General features: G+C 54.9%; 6 protein-coding genes across 6 annotated transcripts; 3 read left to right on the top strand and 3 right to left on the bottom strand.

The window, feature by feature from the left end:
- Position 1: 1 nt before the first annotated feature.
- On the top strand, positions 2–1,281 carry JCM15063_005629 (uncharacterized protein; the record flags this gene model as incomplete). Its single annotated transcript, XM_076675850.1, has 2 exons — positions 2–530; positions 590–1,281. 2 exons carry the CDS (start codon positions 2–4, stop codon positions 1,279–1,281), a joined length of 1,221 nt encoding a protein of 406 aa, XP_076536989.1.
- Positions 1,282–1,628: 347 nt separating this feature from the next.
- JCM15063_005628 (uncharacterized protein) lies at positions 1,629–3,629 on the bottom strand (the record flags this gene model as incomplete). The annotated part of the gene is made up of 7 exons (XM_076675849.1): positions 1,629–1,907; positions 1,983–2,088; positions 2,163–2,405; positions 2,476–2,765; positions 2,829–2,944; positions 3,010–3,339; positions 3,410–3,629. 7 exons carry the CDS (start codon positions 3,627–3,629, stop codon positions 1,629–1,631), a joined length of 1,584 nt encoding a protein of 527 aa, XP_076536988.1.
- A 1,915-nt stretch (positions 3,630–5,544) lies between these two features.
- Positions 5,545–7,230, top strand: JCM15063_005627 (uncharacterized protein; the record flags this gene model as incomplete). The annotated part of the gene is made up of 4 exons (XM_076675848.1): positions 5,545–6,091; positions 6,157–6,602; positions 6,663–6,748; positions 6,813–7,230. 4 exons carry the CDS (start codon positions 5,545–5,547, stop codon positions 7,228–7,230), a joined length of 1,497 nt encoding a protein of 498 aa, XP_076536987.1.
- A 303-nt stretch (positions 7,231–7,533) lies between these two features.
- On the top strand, positions 7,534–8,678 carry JCM15063_005626 (uncharacterized protein; the record flags this gene model as incomplete). Its single annotated transcript, XM_076675847.1, has 4 exons — positions 7,534–7,667; positions 7,736–8,131; positions 8,203–8,519; positions 8,599–8,678. 4 exons carry the CDS (start codon positions 7,534–7,536, stop codon positions 8,676–8,678), a joined length of 927 nt encoding a protein of 308 aa, XP_076536986.1.
- A 196-nt stretch (positions 8,679–8,874) lies between these two features.
- On the bottom strand, positions 8,875–13,664 carry CTF4 (chromatin-binding protein CTF4; the record flags this gene model as incomplete). The annotated part of the gene is made up of 18 exons (XM_076675846.1): positions 8,875–9,009; positions 9,076–9,503; positions 9,568–9,717; positions 9,778–10,511; positions 10,568–10,671; positions 10,735–10,914; positions 10,975–11,441; positions 11,500–11,634; positions 11,698–11,787; positions 11,842–12,284; positions 12,351–12,472; positions 12,538–12,599; positions 12,672–12,742; positions 12,804–12,910; positions 12,976–13,087; positions 13,152–13,315; positions 13,375–13,501; positions 13,585–13,664. 18 exons carry the CDS (start codon positions 13,662–13,664, stop codon positions 8,875–8,877), a joined length of 3,711 nt encoding a protein of 1,236 aa, XP_076536985.1.
- Positions 13,665–14,063: 399 nt separating this feature from the next.
- JCM15063_005624 (uncharacterized protein) lies at positions 14,064–16,574 on the bottom strand (the record flags this gene model as incomplete). The annotated part of the gene is made up of 7 exons (XM_076675845.1): positions 14,064–14,213; positions 14,299–14,382; positions 14,442–14,682; positions 14,748–15,537; positions 15,602–16,235; positions 16,319–16,399; positions 16,470–16,574. The coding sequence occupies 7 exons, from the start codon at positions 16,572–16,574 to the stop codon at positions 14,064–14,066; spliced, it is 2,085 nt and encodes a 694-aa protein (XP_076536984.1).
- Between the last annotated feature and the right edge of the window lie 634 nt (positions 16,575–17,208).

The following is a 17,208-nucleotide window of genomic DNA, read 5'->3' as shown; positions in this document are numbered from 1 at the left end:
CATGTCATTCCCGTCGACTTCGACTGGGTTTAGCGCATTCTCGGCAGGACACCCTAGCGCGTTTGGCTCGACTAGCACCGCAGCATCCGGTTCGAGTCGATCTCAAGTTGCATTCGGCGCCATCCCAGGCTCCCACCCTGGCGTGCTCTCGTGGGGGTTTGGCATGAGCAGCGCGAACCGAGGCGGCACAGGCTGGGGCACGGGTGCTGCCGCTTCGACTTCCTCGAACATGACGACTCCTGCGCCCGCGCCTGCTCCCGTCCAGTGGGGTTCGCAGTCTCCTCAAGCCAATCCGAGGCGCAGGCGCAGATCGAGCACCCCACCGACCCCTCCTGCGACCGACGTCCAGCTGCCAGTCGACTCCTCACGCCCGATCCTGTCGCCCGTCGCCACCAAGCGCGCGAGAAAGGCTACCCCGGTCCTCGCCCCGCCTACCGACAGGCTCGCACAAGGTCTCGTCGGAAGTCTCTCGCTCGGCAGCGGCACCGCGAGTCCAACCAGTGCGACCCAAGATCTAGGCAAATCTCTCGGTGAGCTCCTTCCCTCTCCCTTCGTCATTGTTTCGTTGGCTTACATGATCCGATGACAGCGTCTCTCGACAAACCTGCGCTCCTGCGTGTCTTCTCGTCTCTTCTCGCAACGCACCCGCATCTCGCGCCGACCGTCACCGCCCTCTTGCCCCCACCGACTCTCGCCGCGACGCTTGATGCGATCACCGACCAAACTCGTCAACTCCTCGCTTCGATCCCATCCAATTCGAGCCCGGCCTACATTCACTCGCGCATGCGTCTACCCCTCGAAAGTTTCGTACAAGAGATGAAGAAGATCCTCCAAGTATTTGTTCCTTCCCAACCTTCGCCTTCAAACCCGTCCGAAGGGGACCTGTTGCACCCGACGACAACCATGACCCTCCTGTTGCACTTGACCCATTCGTTCGTCACCATCTCGCAATCCCTTCCTCCCGCTCCTCCAACTACGACTCCTGCACAAGCTACAAATTCGATCCTCCACACGCACCTGTTGCCGACGTTGATCAATTCGTACCACGTGTTTTTGACCAAACTCTCGACCTCGATCAATCACGAAGGCAAAGTGTTGCCCCTTTCGACCCTCCAAACTTGGTTTGAACAGATGGACCAACTCGTCACCGCTCGTGGAGATGCCGTTACGACGAGAGCGTTGGAAGGAGTTCGAGATCGAATGAGGAGAGAAATGGGTTGGTTGGTTGGGATCAAACCCACTGTCATGAATGGACAAAGTATGCAAGGTGTTGAAACGTGAAGAAGAGGAATTGTGATCGCTTCCCTCTTTTTTTGTGTATTCTTTTTCTCCGCGAGTTTGATACTGTTTCTTGTCAGTCGAACCCAACTTTTTTGTAGTTTAGCCTTGATCGCAACTACCCATACATTCCGTTCTTTTTGTTTCCTGATTGTTTGGCGCACAGTTCGCTAGGTTGACCATCATTCTTTTTCGACAACGTAATACTGATAACAATGGCTACAATTTTCATAATCTTTACCAAGAAAACCCCGTTGGGAAACCCCGCCATGAGAAGCTTCTCGAGGCACCAGACGTATAGACACAAAAAAAACCACCACAACACACAGCGAAGAAACCGTTCTTTTCTTTTAAGGAGTGTATCGGAAAGCAGGAGCTTGATCGTACAACTCGAACCGACCTTCAATCGGGAGTCCCTTGACCGGACGACCTCCATCTCGTTTGTCTCGACGACGGTTCTCGAGTCGGTAGTACACCGTCATCGCTCCCGCGATGCACAGTCCCAACGATTGGAACGCAATGTTGAGGATACATCCTTTGACGTATCGGGGACCTTGTTTGCTCGGGAACGAGAAGGCCGCGAGGATGCTCAGGCATTGACCGATCGAGTTGAGCGCTCCCAAAGACGCCTAGAAACACACCAAATGACCGAGTCAGGAACCTGGAACCCATATCACGTTTTCAGTTGATGGGAGAAAACGTACAGCTTTGCTACTCTCGGTCGCTTGTTGACTGGTTTGCCAGGCGATGATGAGAGGGATCGCAGAGTAACCGGCGACGACGACGCAGATGCAACCAAAGTATCGAACGCTGTTGGGCAAACCGAAATTTCAGTCAGCTGTGACCGCGATATCGTTCACGATACGAGCGAAAAAAGCACGGACTGAAGGTGGGAGACGGAAGCGTGGTGAGGCTCGATGCCAAACAGGATGGACCATCCGACGATTCCGATGGCAAACACGATCATGACGGGAATACCGCGAGATTGCACGCGATCCGAAATCGTCGTGATCAGAAGCATGAACACGAGTGCGACGGCGTAAGGGGGAACCGAGAACAACTGGGCGCGGGCGTTCGTGTAACCGAGTCCCTTGATGATCGTGGGCAAGAATCCAGAAACCGAACCACTGTAAGTCATCGACGATCGGATCAGCAAACAAGCGACAGGACTGCAGAAATCAAGACATGACAACGTACAGTCCGAGGTTCATGGCAGAGTAGGCAATGCAGAGAATCCAGGTCCTCCAGTTGGTGAGAGTGTAACGCACGTCGCGCCAGACAATGCCGTGGTTGTCCTCGCTCGAGTTTTCAGCGTTCTTGCGCGTGATCGCGACCGTGCGCTCTTCCTCGTTGAAGAATTTCGTCGTCTCGGGGCGCGATGGGAGGCAGAACCAGACGATCACAGCGAGGAGGAACGAAGGAAGACCTTCAATCAGGAACAGGATCTTGTATTGGGGAATCTTGCTGTGAATGTGGTTGACACCGTACTGCTCGATGAAACCTTGCGGTCAGCGCACGAGCCTTTCGTCAAAGATTCCCGGTTGACTCACCGAGATCAAACCCGACAGACTTCCGGCAACAGCACCGGCCGAGATGAAGAGTCCGACCCTCTTGGCGAGCTCCCTCTTGGTGTAAAAGATTGCGAGATGGTAAGCCATCGATTGACCTACAGATACAACCACGAGAGGTGTCAGAGGTGCCCCACAGCACGTCCAGAGAGGGAGTACGTACCGAACATGGCCTCTCCGATACCGACAATCAGGCGACAGACGTAAAGTCCAGCAGGGTTGAACGCCGCCGCTTGAAGCGTGGCACCAACGGACCAGAGCAGGGCTCCGATGGCGATCACGCGGTTGGGGTTGAACTGCTTGGCAAGGAGCGTACCCGGGATCGACCACACGACGTAGGTGACGAAGAAGCAGGCGAGCGCGATCGAGTAGCGCTCGTCGGAACCTCCGAGCACGCCCTTCTCGAGCCCTTGCAGGCGAGCGTTTCCCAAATTTCCACGATCGAGGTAGGCGGACAGGTAGAGCAAGACGGCCAAAGGCAAGATCACGCAGTCTGATGGCGGGTGAAGCGAGGTCCTGATCAGCTCGGGGTAGTCAGGCGAACCGTGCGAAACGAAACTCACCCATCTTCCTGACAAGTTTCCTCTCCTCCTTCTTGCTTGCCTCGTGGTGGTCGAGACCGGCGGTCGAGGCGGCGTATCTCGAAGAGCCAGCCTTTTCAGAGTCGCGGGTCGTAGCAGCATTGAGCGAGGTGCTGTCGGCGAAACGTGCACCTTCACGGTGCTCGACCTCGCCAACAGTCTTTTCGTAGTCAAGAGGATTTTGCTCGAAGCGTGTCGTCATGATGAATCTGTTCGAGGAGCTTGACGGGTAGGGTCGACAGAGGGAACTTGAGGAGCGCGAAGCTCTGGGAGAATGTGCTTCGTTGACCGGTAACTTGACGACGCCCGGGCGTGTGTCCTCGGTATGGGTTGAAGAGGATACAGACGAAGAGTGGGACGAGGTACAATAATCTAATGATAAGGGAGGAGAAGGGAGCCCCGACTGGAAGCTGGTGAGATTTCTCTCGCTGTCAAATGCCCCCGCGCCTCTAATCTGATCGGCGTGGGCTTTGAACCTTGAGAGCGGGTATTTGAAGCAGCAGTATTGGACCGCCGCTCGAGGTAGGTCCACCGGGTCCGTCGGGCAGCGAGAGCAGCAATATTTGCGTGGGGGCAAGAGCTATTTTAAGGTATTCATTCCTCCAATAGCCCGGGGAACGCCTGTCCGAGCCTCCGTAGGCCTCCGTACTCCGGCGAGATCACACAGGAGCAAATAGGAGGCTGAACCTGTGTACACACGCGGTCGCAGGTCGACCGAATTGCACCGGATCTTCGATCGCGACGGCCAACGTCTCTCGCGTCCGACGGTCTGACTCCTGCATATGCTAGTCTCGAACACCATCACAGTATGTAGTTCAGCTTCATTAGTTTGACCCTGTTTGACTCCTCTGTCGTGACTTTCTGGGTGAGCCTCGGCGAAGTGTCGAGCCGTCACACTCACGAATTCGTTGAACGTGGAATGCGTTCCTGCTTCCCACGGGTCGGCGTGGACAAGCTCGCGAGAATGTGCTCGTCTAGCGTCGAATCCGGAGAACCGGATCCACCTCGGCCGTAATGTCCGCAACATCAATCGGTCATGGACACAGAACGAAAGCCCAACCAGGGTCGACAATTGTCCAAGCTCATGCGGCTGCGCGTACGACGGGTAGCCGTACACTTCCACAGGCGAAATCGATCTAACCTGAGCGGAGGCCAAGCTTTGTATCCTGCATGACTCGAGCATACTCCTTACCGGATGCTAACAGAAGAGCGCGACTCCGCTAGAGCCCTTTCATTTCTGGCGGGGCTCTCTGGATGCGCCCAATCAGTGGCTCGTTACTGATCGCTCCTCGTTCGGATTTCTGGCTCAGAGATGTCAACTTGCTCGTGCTAGAGATGGAAACGATACCGGGGAATAAAGAGTGAACTACCAAAACGAAATTGCCTCGAAACAGGAACTGAGCTCGACTTCAGAACTATATTTTAAGACGCCAGGATGGATGCCAGGGCGAAGACAGCAGCAATCGTGAGGGAGCACAAAATGTAAGAAGCGCTGCAGACCCATCGCCAGGAGCCTGATCGCTCGAGTAGGCCAAAGTTTCTGGCCGCGCAGATATTAGTACAACGCGGTCCATTTGTGCTTTGGGGGTCGGCCCGCCCTCGGCTCCGTGCTATGCTCTGCAAAAGCATTTCGTAAATCGGCATGTAGCTGCTAGCGACAAAATCGAGCATTCGGCTTTGCTACAGTTACCGTGATGGACGAGCTCGAAGGTGCTGATATGGACACGAAGACTGCGCACAGAGGTTATTTCCGATAGTATCTTTTCAAAGGTGGCGTACTGCTAAAACAGCGAGAAGAGAAAGAGTGAAGGGGCGAGTGGGACACAGCGCTCGAGCGCTCGTTCCCCTGCTGCGTTTTTTCCTTTGAAAGCCATACTAAACTTTATATTCCGGACACAGAATGTTACTTTACTGATTCTACCTCAGATCTCTGGCTTGCAACGGACCCAAGCCTGTCTCTCTGGCATTCTTCCGCTTCTAAGCGATTGCCATAATGCCACCTTACAAAAAGGTAAGACTTAATTTGCGCAATTCGAAATTTTGATGACGACGCCAGACGCGATAAATGCGGTGCTGTTGCCCCATTTCATCCTCCCTCACCCCAGAACCCGATCAGCATGGCACAGAGCACAGAGGGCGATCTCACCAAAACGAGCGAGACTGCCACGCCTGCCTGGCATAAGCAGTATGATACGCTCTCCTCGAAACTGCCCGACGCGATTTCGAAACGGCTGCCCTCCGCAACAGAGGCGCAATCGACCCTCAACAGCGTCTCGAGTACCGTCACAGAGAAGTACACGAACGTGGCAACCGCAACCAAGAAGTTTGGCGAAAATTCCAAGGCCAACTACGCCCGGCTTTCGGCTCAAACGTTCACGAGCAATGCTTGGTCGATCACGAACGAGACTCAGATCCCACTCAATGTCGCGCTCGGCCAAGTCGGTCCGCTCATGTACGAGGTTATCCTCCCTGGCGAGACATTTGCACGCCGAGTGCCCAATCTCTGGTTCTGGACCGAAGTGCGACCTCGCACCTCGCCGGCGTCAGAGTATAGTACCTGGGATGCGACCTGGCCCATCCTCGCCGTTTCAGGGCCATCCGTCGCGCTCGCGTCTCTTCTCGCTATTCCGTTCGTTGCCGTCGCAGCAGGCGGAACCGCTCTCGGTGAGGAACTCCCGAGGTTCATGCAGCAACCCTGGCTTTTGGCTTACACTCTTGACCAAGAACAGCCTCCCTCACTTCCTTCGGATCCTCGGTTGTAGGAGGTACTACGGCAGCGGTCACCGGGACGGCTGAAGCGGTCACCGGCACTGTTGCAGCAGCAGCGAGTTTTGCCGCCAAGGCGAATCGAATTCCTGGCGCTGGCAAAGTCCGAGGCAAGCTTGTCGACGCGGCAAAGAACGCAGTGGGCGCCAAAGCCTCGGATCGAAACTTGCAAGAGAGTGTCGTAAGGTACATCACGTCGAGTGCGACTGGAGCTGGAGCCGCAGGTGCCGCCAAAGGCAAGGACAAGTTGGCCGAGTTGAGAGCGAAAGATGCCGAGATTTCTGAGCAGACGTTCTTGGAGCAAAATGCAAACAAGCGCGACAAGAAGGAGCTTGACGAGGTCGACGTAACGGGTTTTGAGCTCGAGAAGGTACTCCGATGCGAGACCGGGGACAAGAAGGTTGACAAGGTGCGTATCGACCTCAATGAAGGCTCCAAGATCTTGCCCCTGATAGCTCGAGAGATACAGGCTCTAGGGAAGGCTTTCAAGAAGATCGGATTCAAGTCGACCACCTTCAAAACGAAGAATAATCCTGTTTTGCGAATCATCGGCGGGCGAGTCCTTATTCACCGTTGAAGCCCGATTCGAAGCGTTCTAATTTTCCCTTTCAATCAACAGCCCCGAGCTCGAGACCCGCGAAACGAAGAAAGAACCGCGCCAGTTCCTCGTCTTCTATCCATTCGCGCTACTCCCCGTTGCAGGCCTCTCGCTCGAGCCCTTGTCACTTGCGGAGGCGCCTGCGACAGCCGAAGAGAAGGAGTTTATCCGAGATGCTCGAGTTGTCGAGAACTTTGACGATGCCGAGAAGGCGGCCAAGAAGCTGAGGGAGGAATCAGCTTTGAAGCGGAGTGATTCCAAGGACGAGACAGAGATCACACTGAAGGAAGAAGAGACTCGAAGGGCACAATTGGACAAGGCTGTCGAGAAGGCCCTTGTGGATGGAGAGGAAGGAGAACCGCAAGTAGGGCAGGCGCAACACGATCACCGCGAAGAAGACAAGGCCGCGGAGAAGAAGAAATGGTGGGGTTGGTTCTGAGAGTCTAGATCTTGATTCTAGAAGTATAAATGTGTAGTACTTTGCCAGTCGACCAAGACACGTCGAATATATGAATCCTTGTTGTCAGCAATATGCGAGACATTCTCAGAAATTATTCGACTTGATGAAAGCGGATTCCAATCCTCACAGCTACTCCACCGAGCCCTCACGTGTTGCGAGAAACCGACAGCACACCTCAGTACAGACTTCGGAACACGCCCGCCAATCATCAAGCCATAGGACGCAGCTTCCAACTGCACCTTGATCTCTTCTCGCATCCGAGCCACATCCAGCAATCTCATCATGAGCGCGCCTTACGAGCCTTATTCGGACGCCAGTGGCAGTGACAGCGATGATGCTCCCGAGGAGGTAACCGTCTCGTCCGCAAAGAAAGGGCTGAAGCAAGAAAAAATAAAGGCGCTCGAGGAGCAGCGGAGGTACGTACACCCGCATCGAGGAGTTACCAAACTTCCCACACAGTCTGACGATTGGCTCGATCACGTAGACGAGCCCAAGAGAAGAAAGAGAAGAACAAGGCGAGGGAGAAGAAACTCAAGCAAGCCAAGGGCAAGGGCAAAGGCAAGCAAGTAGAACAGGCTGCTGAAGACGAAGATCAAGACGACGAAGATGTCGAAGACGAGGATGACGCGCTCGCGTTCGACGGAGAAGAGCCGGAGGAGCAAGACGCGCCAGCCGTCGCTCCCCCGCAGATCGGCAAGAAGACGACCTACCTCGACGATGACCTGTTTGCCGAAGCGGCTGAAGTCTACGACCAGGCAGGGAAGGAGGCAGACGGAAGTGACGAGGAAGATCTACTCGAACAAGCTCGGGAAGAGCGGCGAAGGAGGAAGCAGGCTGAGCGAGACGCTCAAGTAAAGGAAGGAGGCAAACGCCGAGTTGGGTACGTCTGCCATTCTATCGCTTTCGATCGCAAACAACGGCGTGATGCTGAACCCCGGACATACTTGATAGCGACATTACCCTCCAGCACGTTACCTCGTCGATCGGCCCATCGCTCACTTCCGCTGCCCACCCTTCTCAGACATCAGCAACCAAGTTCCTCAATCAGCGACTCTACTCAAAGAAGCGTCAAGTCGCTGTCCTCGCTTCATCAGCCCCTCAACCGAATCAAGAACGGAATCCAAAGAAGCAGAAGAAGGGCGGGCTCAGTCTCGAAACGAGGATGCTGCTCGGTCTGGACGAGCCAGAGGATCTTGAGAAGGAGAAGCAGAAAGAGAAAAGGAAGAAGAAGAGTCTCTTGCTGCAGGCGGAAGGTCGAAGAAGATCTCGTAAGTCTATCTCTTGCTTTCGGAAAGATAATGCGCCATCGATGCAGAGCTATGAATTGACGCTTCCCCTGCTATCCAGCGGCATCGCGACCGATCTCGGCTGTCGGACGAGCAGCGAAGCCGTCTGCCAATTTTGCTCGATCCTCCTACCAGGGCTAGGCCTGCAACGCTGCGCAATTATGAAACGCAATTGCTACGGCTCTTTCACCTGAGATCGTGCTGTTAGCGAGCAGCAATCCAACATCATTGGTCGGAGAGACAATGCAAGTTCACATAACTTGTGCGGGATGACCAGACATTGCAAATACTACAAGAAGCAACAACTTTCTTACACACTACACACAAAGGAAACATATCAGGCTTCGGAAGGAGCGGAATCGGTAGAAGCCAGGGTCTCGCTGGCTGTAGTCTCGGTTGGCGCGTCTGAGCCTTCTGCCTTCTTGTAGGCAAAGTGAGCGAGTTTCGAGAGAGTCGTCTGCGGTGCAGGAGTCTGTGGTTCAAACCGCGAATCAGTCAGAGCAAAGCGATACTTCCCTGGGAGCGAGAGAGTGCTTACCTCCTCCTGCGTCTCGATTTGGGTCTCATCATCGATGACCTGCGTGTCCTCCATTGGCTCTTCGTCGACTGCTGCAAGTGCAGAACCTCCCTGTGTCTCCTCAGCCTGCGTTTCCTCCATTTGGGTCTCTTCCAGCTCTTCACCCTCCCGGGGCAATTCTCGCGCCGCTTCAGCTCCGAGGCCCGCCGCCTGCGATGATCCTGGTTTCTTGACAAAAAGATCGAGCCGTTTCGCGCCAGTCGTGCTTGACACATGGTTTTCCTCTCCTGCTTCGACCGCCTTGCGCTTCTTGCCTTTGCCGTCTGTTGGCTTTGTCACTCCAGGAGCCATGCCAAATAGAGTTGTTTGCTTCGACCCCGGTCCGGTAGTCTGCGCTTTTGTCGTGGAGGAAGACCCGCCATTCGAGGCGCGAGCGACTTTGCCTTTCACTGCAGGATTGAGCCCAAGTCTTAGTACTGCAAGTCTCTACGCGATCTAAGATGTAAAGCTTACCTTTCGGTGGGGCAGTTCCTTCGACCCGGTTGAAGAAGCTGTCTGTCCGCTTGACTTCCTTGAGGTTGCTTCCCTTCTTGCCAGCAAAAGGATTCGCAGCGGGAGGGGCAGGCTTGGCCGCCGGTGCGCGTTTGGCGAACGGGTTGACTGCTGTGCTTTCGGTGTCAGTCGAGGCTTCACGAGATAGGACAACAAGTCAGCAAGGCTTACCTTTCTTTGGCGGAGGGGCGTCGAGCTCGGCTTCTTCCCCTTGCTCAGCCATAGCTGCTGGGCTTTCTGACCGGAAGCGTTTGGGCGAACTGCCGAGGACTTCTCCGCTGGCGTACCCTCCGTCAACTTCCATCGAGTCGTTCAAACCTTCATCGTCACTTGGCCCGAAAGTTGAATTGGCCCCGAGACCTGAAGGCATAGACTGCCTCCATTTGGACGAAGAAGTTCCCGCCCGAGTTGAAGCTTTGCGAGCGCTTCCAAATACCGAAGACATGCCAGACGGTCGTGGCGAGTAAGAATCTTCGCCACCTCCGGGTGCAAACATGTTTGAAGCTCCGCCTCGTCGAGTGTGGCGTCCATTTCCGTTCGAGAGGGGGTCAGGGATGATTCGGTCGTCGGCGAGATGCGCGTACTTGCTTTGTCGTTTCGCGGCAGCATCCTCTGGATCCTCACCTGATTTGACTGCTCGCACAATGTCGATCCTTTCGGAGAGCGCAGGGAGGTTGAAAAAGTCGGCGACCTTCATCGCGGCGTTGAGCGAGGCAGGCTGCGAGAGAAGGAGGACGGCATCGAGCGCAGCTTCCAGGCGTTCAGCCTTGCAGTATGTCTGGATAAGCTGGAGCAGGTGTTTGTCGATCGAGAGCTCTTCTCGCGCCAGGGAAGATTTGAGGGTGTAGTCGTCCGGCGGTGCGCCATCGCGACGATGCGAAGTAAAGACGGATTCCCGGAGATGGCTGTAAAAACGACTGTCAGACTTGGCCAAAAAGAATTGGAGACAGCATTGACGAACCGCTCTTCGAGTTGTCCCTGCGTGATGTCAAGATGAAGAAGCGGGAATTGGAGGTCAAGCTCTTGCAGAAGTGGTGTTGGGAAGTGCGGGTATTTCTCCTCGCCCTGCAAGCGGAGCAAAAGTCAGCCACGAGCATTGATGGTATGGAAGAGCAAGGGGGAGCGCACCTTGAGGATAACTACGTGTGCAGCCTTGGCATCAAGACCAACGGGCCAGTAGCTTTCCGTTTTACCCTCTCTTCGGGCTAGTGTCCGGGTGTCGAGAGCGGGCAGCCATCGAGCTTGACGGGGTCGGCGCGAGCGGTCGAGGACAGACAGGAGACCGTCCGAGTCGTACATCGCCGGAATCTGGTCGGGCATAGAGCTTCAGAACGAGCTCGAGCAGGAGAGCGAAAGAGCATAGCTTACATTGTCCTTTGTAAATCCGATCCATTTAAGAGTCACGCCTTTGGGCAGTGGAACTTTGCCTGCTTGGACGACCTCGAAGCTGTCGGTGTCGATCAGAGTGTACTCGAGTCCCACTCCTCCGCCGTTCGAACGGTTGACGATGAGAGCCCAGTCTTTCCCGCCAGCCATAGTGACGATCTCTTCTCCCACGTTCCAGACGTATTTCTGGAGACCTGCTCCAGAGAAGAACCGTACGAACCCTCGGTCGGTCGCCACGATGACAGCTCCAGAACCGGTCAGTCCAGCCGGGCTGTCCAGGTCTCCGTCGAGCGGTGCGAAACCTCCGATGGCGACGAGGGTTGCGTTCTCGCCTTGCGGCAGGGACGCCTCCCAATCAGACAGGGACGTCCACGATTCGTGGGGCTTGTACAGGATCTTGGACGGTTCGAGACCTAGTGATGGAGCTGCAAAGACAGCCCCGAGTTCACCTGTCGTAGGGATCCAGCATAAGTGTCGGAAACCTGCAGGGTGCAGTATCTGACGTACCGAGGGCAGCAATAGTGTATTTGATGCTGTCATCGAATCGTATGGGCACATGCGAACTCTGATCGTGGAAGTCTACGCTGAGAATGTTGTAGTCGTCTCGCTCGACCAAGTGGATGTAGCCGGTCATGTTGAAAGCTGTTAGGTTCAGATTAGCGTTAGAAAAATCGCAAGTTGGTCCAGGGTTCAGGCAGGATTCACCTAGATACTGCTTCTTCTCCCTAACCGGAGTCGCGCCTGGCTGGAACGGCGCCTGTCCCTTTGCAACCAGGCTCGTTGCGCCAGAGTACGCTGTGAACGAGAGATGTCAGCTATAAATATGCCAGACATTCTGAAGGGACTCACCGTCAGTTCTCCGCTTGCCCTTCGAGGCGAAAACGTCTCCCTCAAACTCGCTTGGCATTCGGAAGCGACTGTTCTCTTCAGCCTCTCGTCTGTCGGCAACCCCAAATTCGTTCGTATCGTCATCGATCCAATCGTCGAAGCCGTCTGCGGTGTTGAATCGGTCGAATTCGTCTTCATCCTGGTCTTTGCGGAACAGATCTCCATCTCCGCCACCACGTGACGAGGTACTTGTCGAAGCCGAGTCACTCCGTCGGCGAGTGCCCGAGCCATTTGAAGTCTCGACCGTTCGCTTCGACGAGGCAGATTCGGTAGGAGAAGGTTTACCGTCAGGAATAGGGTCGTTCCAGCGCACGAGATGTCCCCTGTTGTCGATGAACGCAATCGCGTTCGTTCCAGCTCGAGGATGAAATGCAACCCCTGTCACGAGATTGTCATGAGACGTCCTACACGACAGAATGGTCAGCACGATGTCCGAACGAGACATAGACGCAGAGACAAGCGATTCTCACTTGGCCACAGGTGATTTGCCTTCTTTGCCCATATCCTGGAAATCCCAGACAAGGATTTTCTTGTCTTCTCCGGACGATACGAGATATCTTCCGTTCTGGGAGAAGGCTAGTGCAGAGACGGGCTGTCGCAAGAAAGCGAACGTCAGGCTCTAGAGCTTGTGTTGAGAACCTGCCTAGGGCAACTGACCCCGTCGTGACCCGAGAACGATCCAACCTTGCGCCAAGACTCGCTCGCAATGATTGAAACATCTTCATCGAACAGGACGATCACGAAAGAGTCAGGAGCGAGAGACGGAATGAAGCAATAAAGGCCGTGCGTACCGTTATCTTTGCTCGACACGGCGAAGAATTTGCCTGAGGGGTGCCAGATCGCTTCGACAGAGTATTGCGAGCTACGAGAAAAGCAAAGGGGCGTCAGAGGCGAGCAGGATGTTCGGGTACATGAGAACGCACTCTGCGTCTTCAGCCTTGATGAGCCCATCAAGTTCTTGCAGACAAGTGGGCTCTGTTCCCGAATCGAGCTTCCATACTCGAATCTGTCCGTCTGTGGACGAGGTCGTCTAGGGGCATTCCGTGTTGAGTGTCAGCGGATGTCGAAGCACGGCTCGCCTTAGAAGAGACTGACGAGAAGGTTTCCATCAGGGGACCACGACGCTTCTCTAACTGCTTGCTTGTGTCCTGCCAAGATCTGCACCTTGTTCGTGTCGTCGGCGTGAACAATTTTGACAATCACGTCGCTAAAGACGCAGAGGATCAGCTCTGAGGGACATTGGTCGCAAGGAAGCGATCGGAAAGTCTTACTCTGCGGTACATGCGATACGTTTGCCTCCTTTCGGATCGATCCTGATGCTCCTCGCCGGGAATGAGAAACGAGTCACGAGCTTGAAATCGTCATCGACCTCTTTCGATCCTGCCTTGAACAGCGCGACTTGACCTGATTCCGATGCAGACACCCAGACCTCGTTCTGTTACTCTACGAGGTCAGCCTTTGAGGTTGCATGTCGATCAAATGAGGAAAACTGACGGAAGCCGCAACCGACAGAACGGGGTCTTCGTGGTAATCGCACAGCAGAGGATCTGCTTCAGCGGGCGCGTCTGTTCGTGCATCGAACACGCGCATGAAGCCTTCAGAGCCTCCAGTGTACAGATATCTGCAGGGTCGGCGGAGTAATCGCGTTTAGCTCGAGTCGCGACCTGACAGTTGGATTCGACAAGGGGCAAATTGCAAGCGTACCTCCCATCAGGCGAGAACGCGAGACGAGTCAGTCCATCTGCATGAGGTCGGATACTGAACTTCTTGGCGTCTGAGGCCATGTCGTGCGGAAAGTCGATCTGGTCGAGAAAGTCGCGTCGCGAACGGCAGGTGTCTCCCGCGTATCTTCGGAGTTCTAGTTGCGTGCTGGTCCTCTTCTCGCGTCTGTTCCAGTCGTACCGGAGCCGAGCGGCGAGTCGACGAGAATTGAAGCGTAGCGAACGCGCGACGCGGCGCTTCGCGTGCGCGCGTGAATCCATTTCGCAAATTCGATTTTCCTCCGTCAAAGATACCAGGACCCGGCCGAAACGAGCTGTATCAGTGCACCTCTACTCGTCTCGTAGGTCCTGTGAGAGAATCAAAGACACGTTTTTAAGGTTTTGCGAATTGCGCTCTAAGCCCTGTCCTTTGCCCTGCAAGCTGCACTGCCATAGCTACCAACGTCAAGACGCGATAGGAATTCACTCTGATTCTCGTACTACCACATTTACGGGAGGGCGATACTCGAGGTGCTCTAGGAGCGAGAGCCATACTTCCTCGAACCCAGGGAACCGACCATTGCGCAGATATCCCAACACGGTCGCCATTGATCCCGAAGTCTTGACCTCGTTCTATCGTCAGAGCGAAACGCGTGCAAAGAAGCTGTCAGTCAGGCCTTCACGTGATACATGCGGTCAAGGGTAGATGGCGGCGTACCCAATGTTGCAGGAGAAACGCGACTTGAACTTGTTTGACCTCTTCGAATTTCATCGAGAATGATCCGAACGCTTCGTAGACCACCTGATCGAGCGAGAATCTGATGAGCGAGGTTCACTGAAAACAAGGGATGTCAAGCTCACGTTCTGGGGCGTCAAGCTCGAGACGATGTGATCAAACGCGAGTTGCTTCAGGTCGACAAGACCCATCTTATCTGCGACACGGTACAGTGCTTTGCTCGAAGCGGGTCCGACCCCACTTCTCGAGACATAGTGCGGTGCGTGCGCGAGAATGAACGCTTTGCGAGTCGCGTAGGGGAAAGGGACATTCGCGGCAGCAGCGCGGTCTTTTGCCGCATAGAAGCTTGATGCGAGAGGCGCAAAGCTTCGTGGAGATTTCCGCACGTGAGCTCGTCGTTCGTGGTCCAGTATCGAGCATAGTGAACTTACGACACCTGATTCGTGTAGAGGTAATATAGCAGTGCTCGAAACGTCGAGTATCTGTCGTAATCGGTCCGATTAGCTGGTCCCGTGAGATCTGGCGAAGATGGAGCAGGAACTTGCGAGGCGTCGGCAACAATAACTTCGGATCTCGCTCTCGAAGGTCCATTCTTCTTCAGCTTGCGATTCTCGTCCTTTTTCACGGGCTTCGCCGGCAGCTGCGACATCGTCAAGGGGAACCCGCCGCGAGCCGGAGAAGACGGTGCGCTTCGGAATTTGCTCGGTGAAAGGGGAGGAGTACTTGCGCGCCAAGCTTCATCGACCTCGCTTACTTCGCCAGCTGACAGTTCGGACTGGTCGCCTGTCACTGAGGAAGGTTCATTTGGCGCGCTTGCGGATGGGACGCTTGCGGATGGGACGGCGATTTGGTCATCGTCTGAGAGTGTGGCAGACGATGTTCGTGAGCGAGGAGTCGAAGGAGCAGCTGCGACAGCTTGAATATGGGTTTGAGACGCCGAGATCGAAAGATCTGCGGATGTTGTCGCGCAGGTGGGAGGTTGTCTCGACCGTGGGGTCGGCTGTAGAGGAGGTTCCAGCTCTTGCTGATTTTCCAACTCCTCGCCTTCCTCCTCATCAACCAGAGATTCGTCGTCTTCGTCGATCCCAACATCGTCCCCGTCGCTTTCAGAGGCAGATTCGAGCTCGCTGTCGCGATCGTTCAGTGCGTCAAACCCGCTCGAGTGTGGCGCAGGCGAATTCGAGATGCGCGCGGTCGATTCGTTGAACCCCGAGCTGAACACTGTCACGGGAACGACTTTGTCAAGTACCGTTGGGAGCTACCGCAAGATCAGTCAAGTACGCACTGTCGGCAAAGTACTCGCTCCTACCAGCGAGAATCTTCTTTGCAGCGTAGAGGCGTTTCTCTCGGCGCTTTCCCCTTCGCTCGTCTACCTCGGGTCGGATGCGGAACACGATATCGCAGTACTCGGGATCGTCGAAGAGCGACGCGAACGAGTCGACAAGCGTCTTTGGTATTGACAGATGCGCGGGCGCGGAAGCCGCTGGCACAGTTGGAGATGCCGTGATCGTGCAGATGATGATAAAGCCGTCGAGATTTCGCGTCGACGGGTTGTTGTAGTACGCATCAGAACGCTTCCAGAAGGATTGGTACCCCCAGTTGCGCTCTTTGGACGAGAACGAGTGGTTGTCCGCCTCCATCTGCTTGAACGAGAGACGCCTGTTGAGGTCTCGAGCTTCGAACGTAAACTTGAATTTGCCGTCTCGCCGCCATTGCACTTTGTCCTTGTCTTTGTCCTTGTCCTTGTCCTTGTCCTTGTCTTTGCCAAGCTTGGGAGGGTCGTACATCGCAGACTCGTTCACGCCACGCTCTTTCTCAGAAGCGGTCGGTTCCGCCGAGAGGTACAGCGAGACATACTGGTCCACGCCCGAGTTTGGATACAGGAAGATCTGCCACCTAGAATTATCGAACAGTGGGGACTGTGCATGCGACCGACTCTCACTGTCAGTCGCGTTCGTTTGCCCACAATATGATGAGTACAGGGAGAACAGATGCGACTCGCCTTGACGCACTTGCTCTTGATATCGCCTTTGGTGCTATCGAACAGGTTTTGTAGATTGTGAACTTTCCATTCGAGGCTCACCTGACCGCGCGCTGGCGTCAGTCAAGCGAGGTGCCGAGAGTCAGCCGAGTGGGGGGGAACTCGTGCTCACCGATCTCGTTTCTTGGACGTCACTCGACTCGTGCGAGGGCGCTACAGCCGGCTTCCATGGACTCAGGCTCGGCCACGAGGGTGTCTCATAAGCTGGAGAGGCCATATGGGTCACGAGGCGGTGAAGCGAGTTGAAGTCGCGACTGTTCTCGTAGCAGCTCCAAGACGCGTTCTATGGTTGCGTTGATCAGGTATGAGCGTTTGCTCCGTATGCAAGACGCGTATAGCGGTAGAGTGTGTTTGGTCGGATGAGACAGCTCCTGGATTAAATCACTCACAATTGATTATTCGAGATCATCTTATAACCTTACGATCATAAGCATGCGAGCAAATTGTTATCTGTAAGTCTCTCCACATGCATCCGCCTGAAAACCCCTACTGAACGCAATGCCCTTGCTCGAGGGGATCCTAGCAATCGCCAAACGCTCAGATCCGAAGACTAGCGCAAATCATTCCACCCTGCGAGCCCATGTACAGTCAGCTTGTCGAGCTGCAACAACTTTCGCATTGCTTCATCGGTCAAGACCCTCGTCTAAATAGAGCACAGCTCTCTTGACGTTCTACAACGGTACTGGCACGCCCACGCGATGATGATTGTACATAGTTCGACAGCTCGGATGCGAGAGCAGGTCGGGAATTGCTGATTAGCCGTTGGGCTTCAGGGTGGACTAGGTTCTTGAGATGCTTTGATCCGTCTCGATCAGGTACTTCAATGCAGCTTGGAACAGTCCCGCCTGCTC

Source organism: Sporobolomyces koalae, assembly GCF_050403365.1.
Source record: "Sporobolomyces koalae JCM15063 DNA, S_koalae_JCM15063T_v1_ctg2, whole genome shotgun sequence".
In the NCBI taxonomy this organism is placed as follows: domain Eukaryota; kingdom Fungi; phylum Basidiomycota; class Microbotryomycetes; order Sporidiobolales; family Sporidiobolaceae; genus Sporobolomyces; species Sporobolomyces koalae.
Note: the sequence above shows the minus strand (reverse complement) of the source record. Positions and strands in the feature narration are given on the sequence as shown.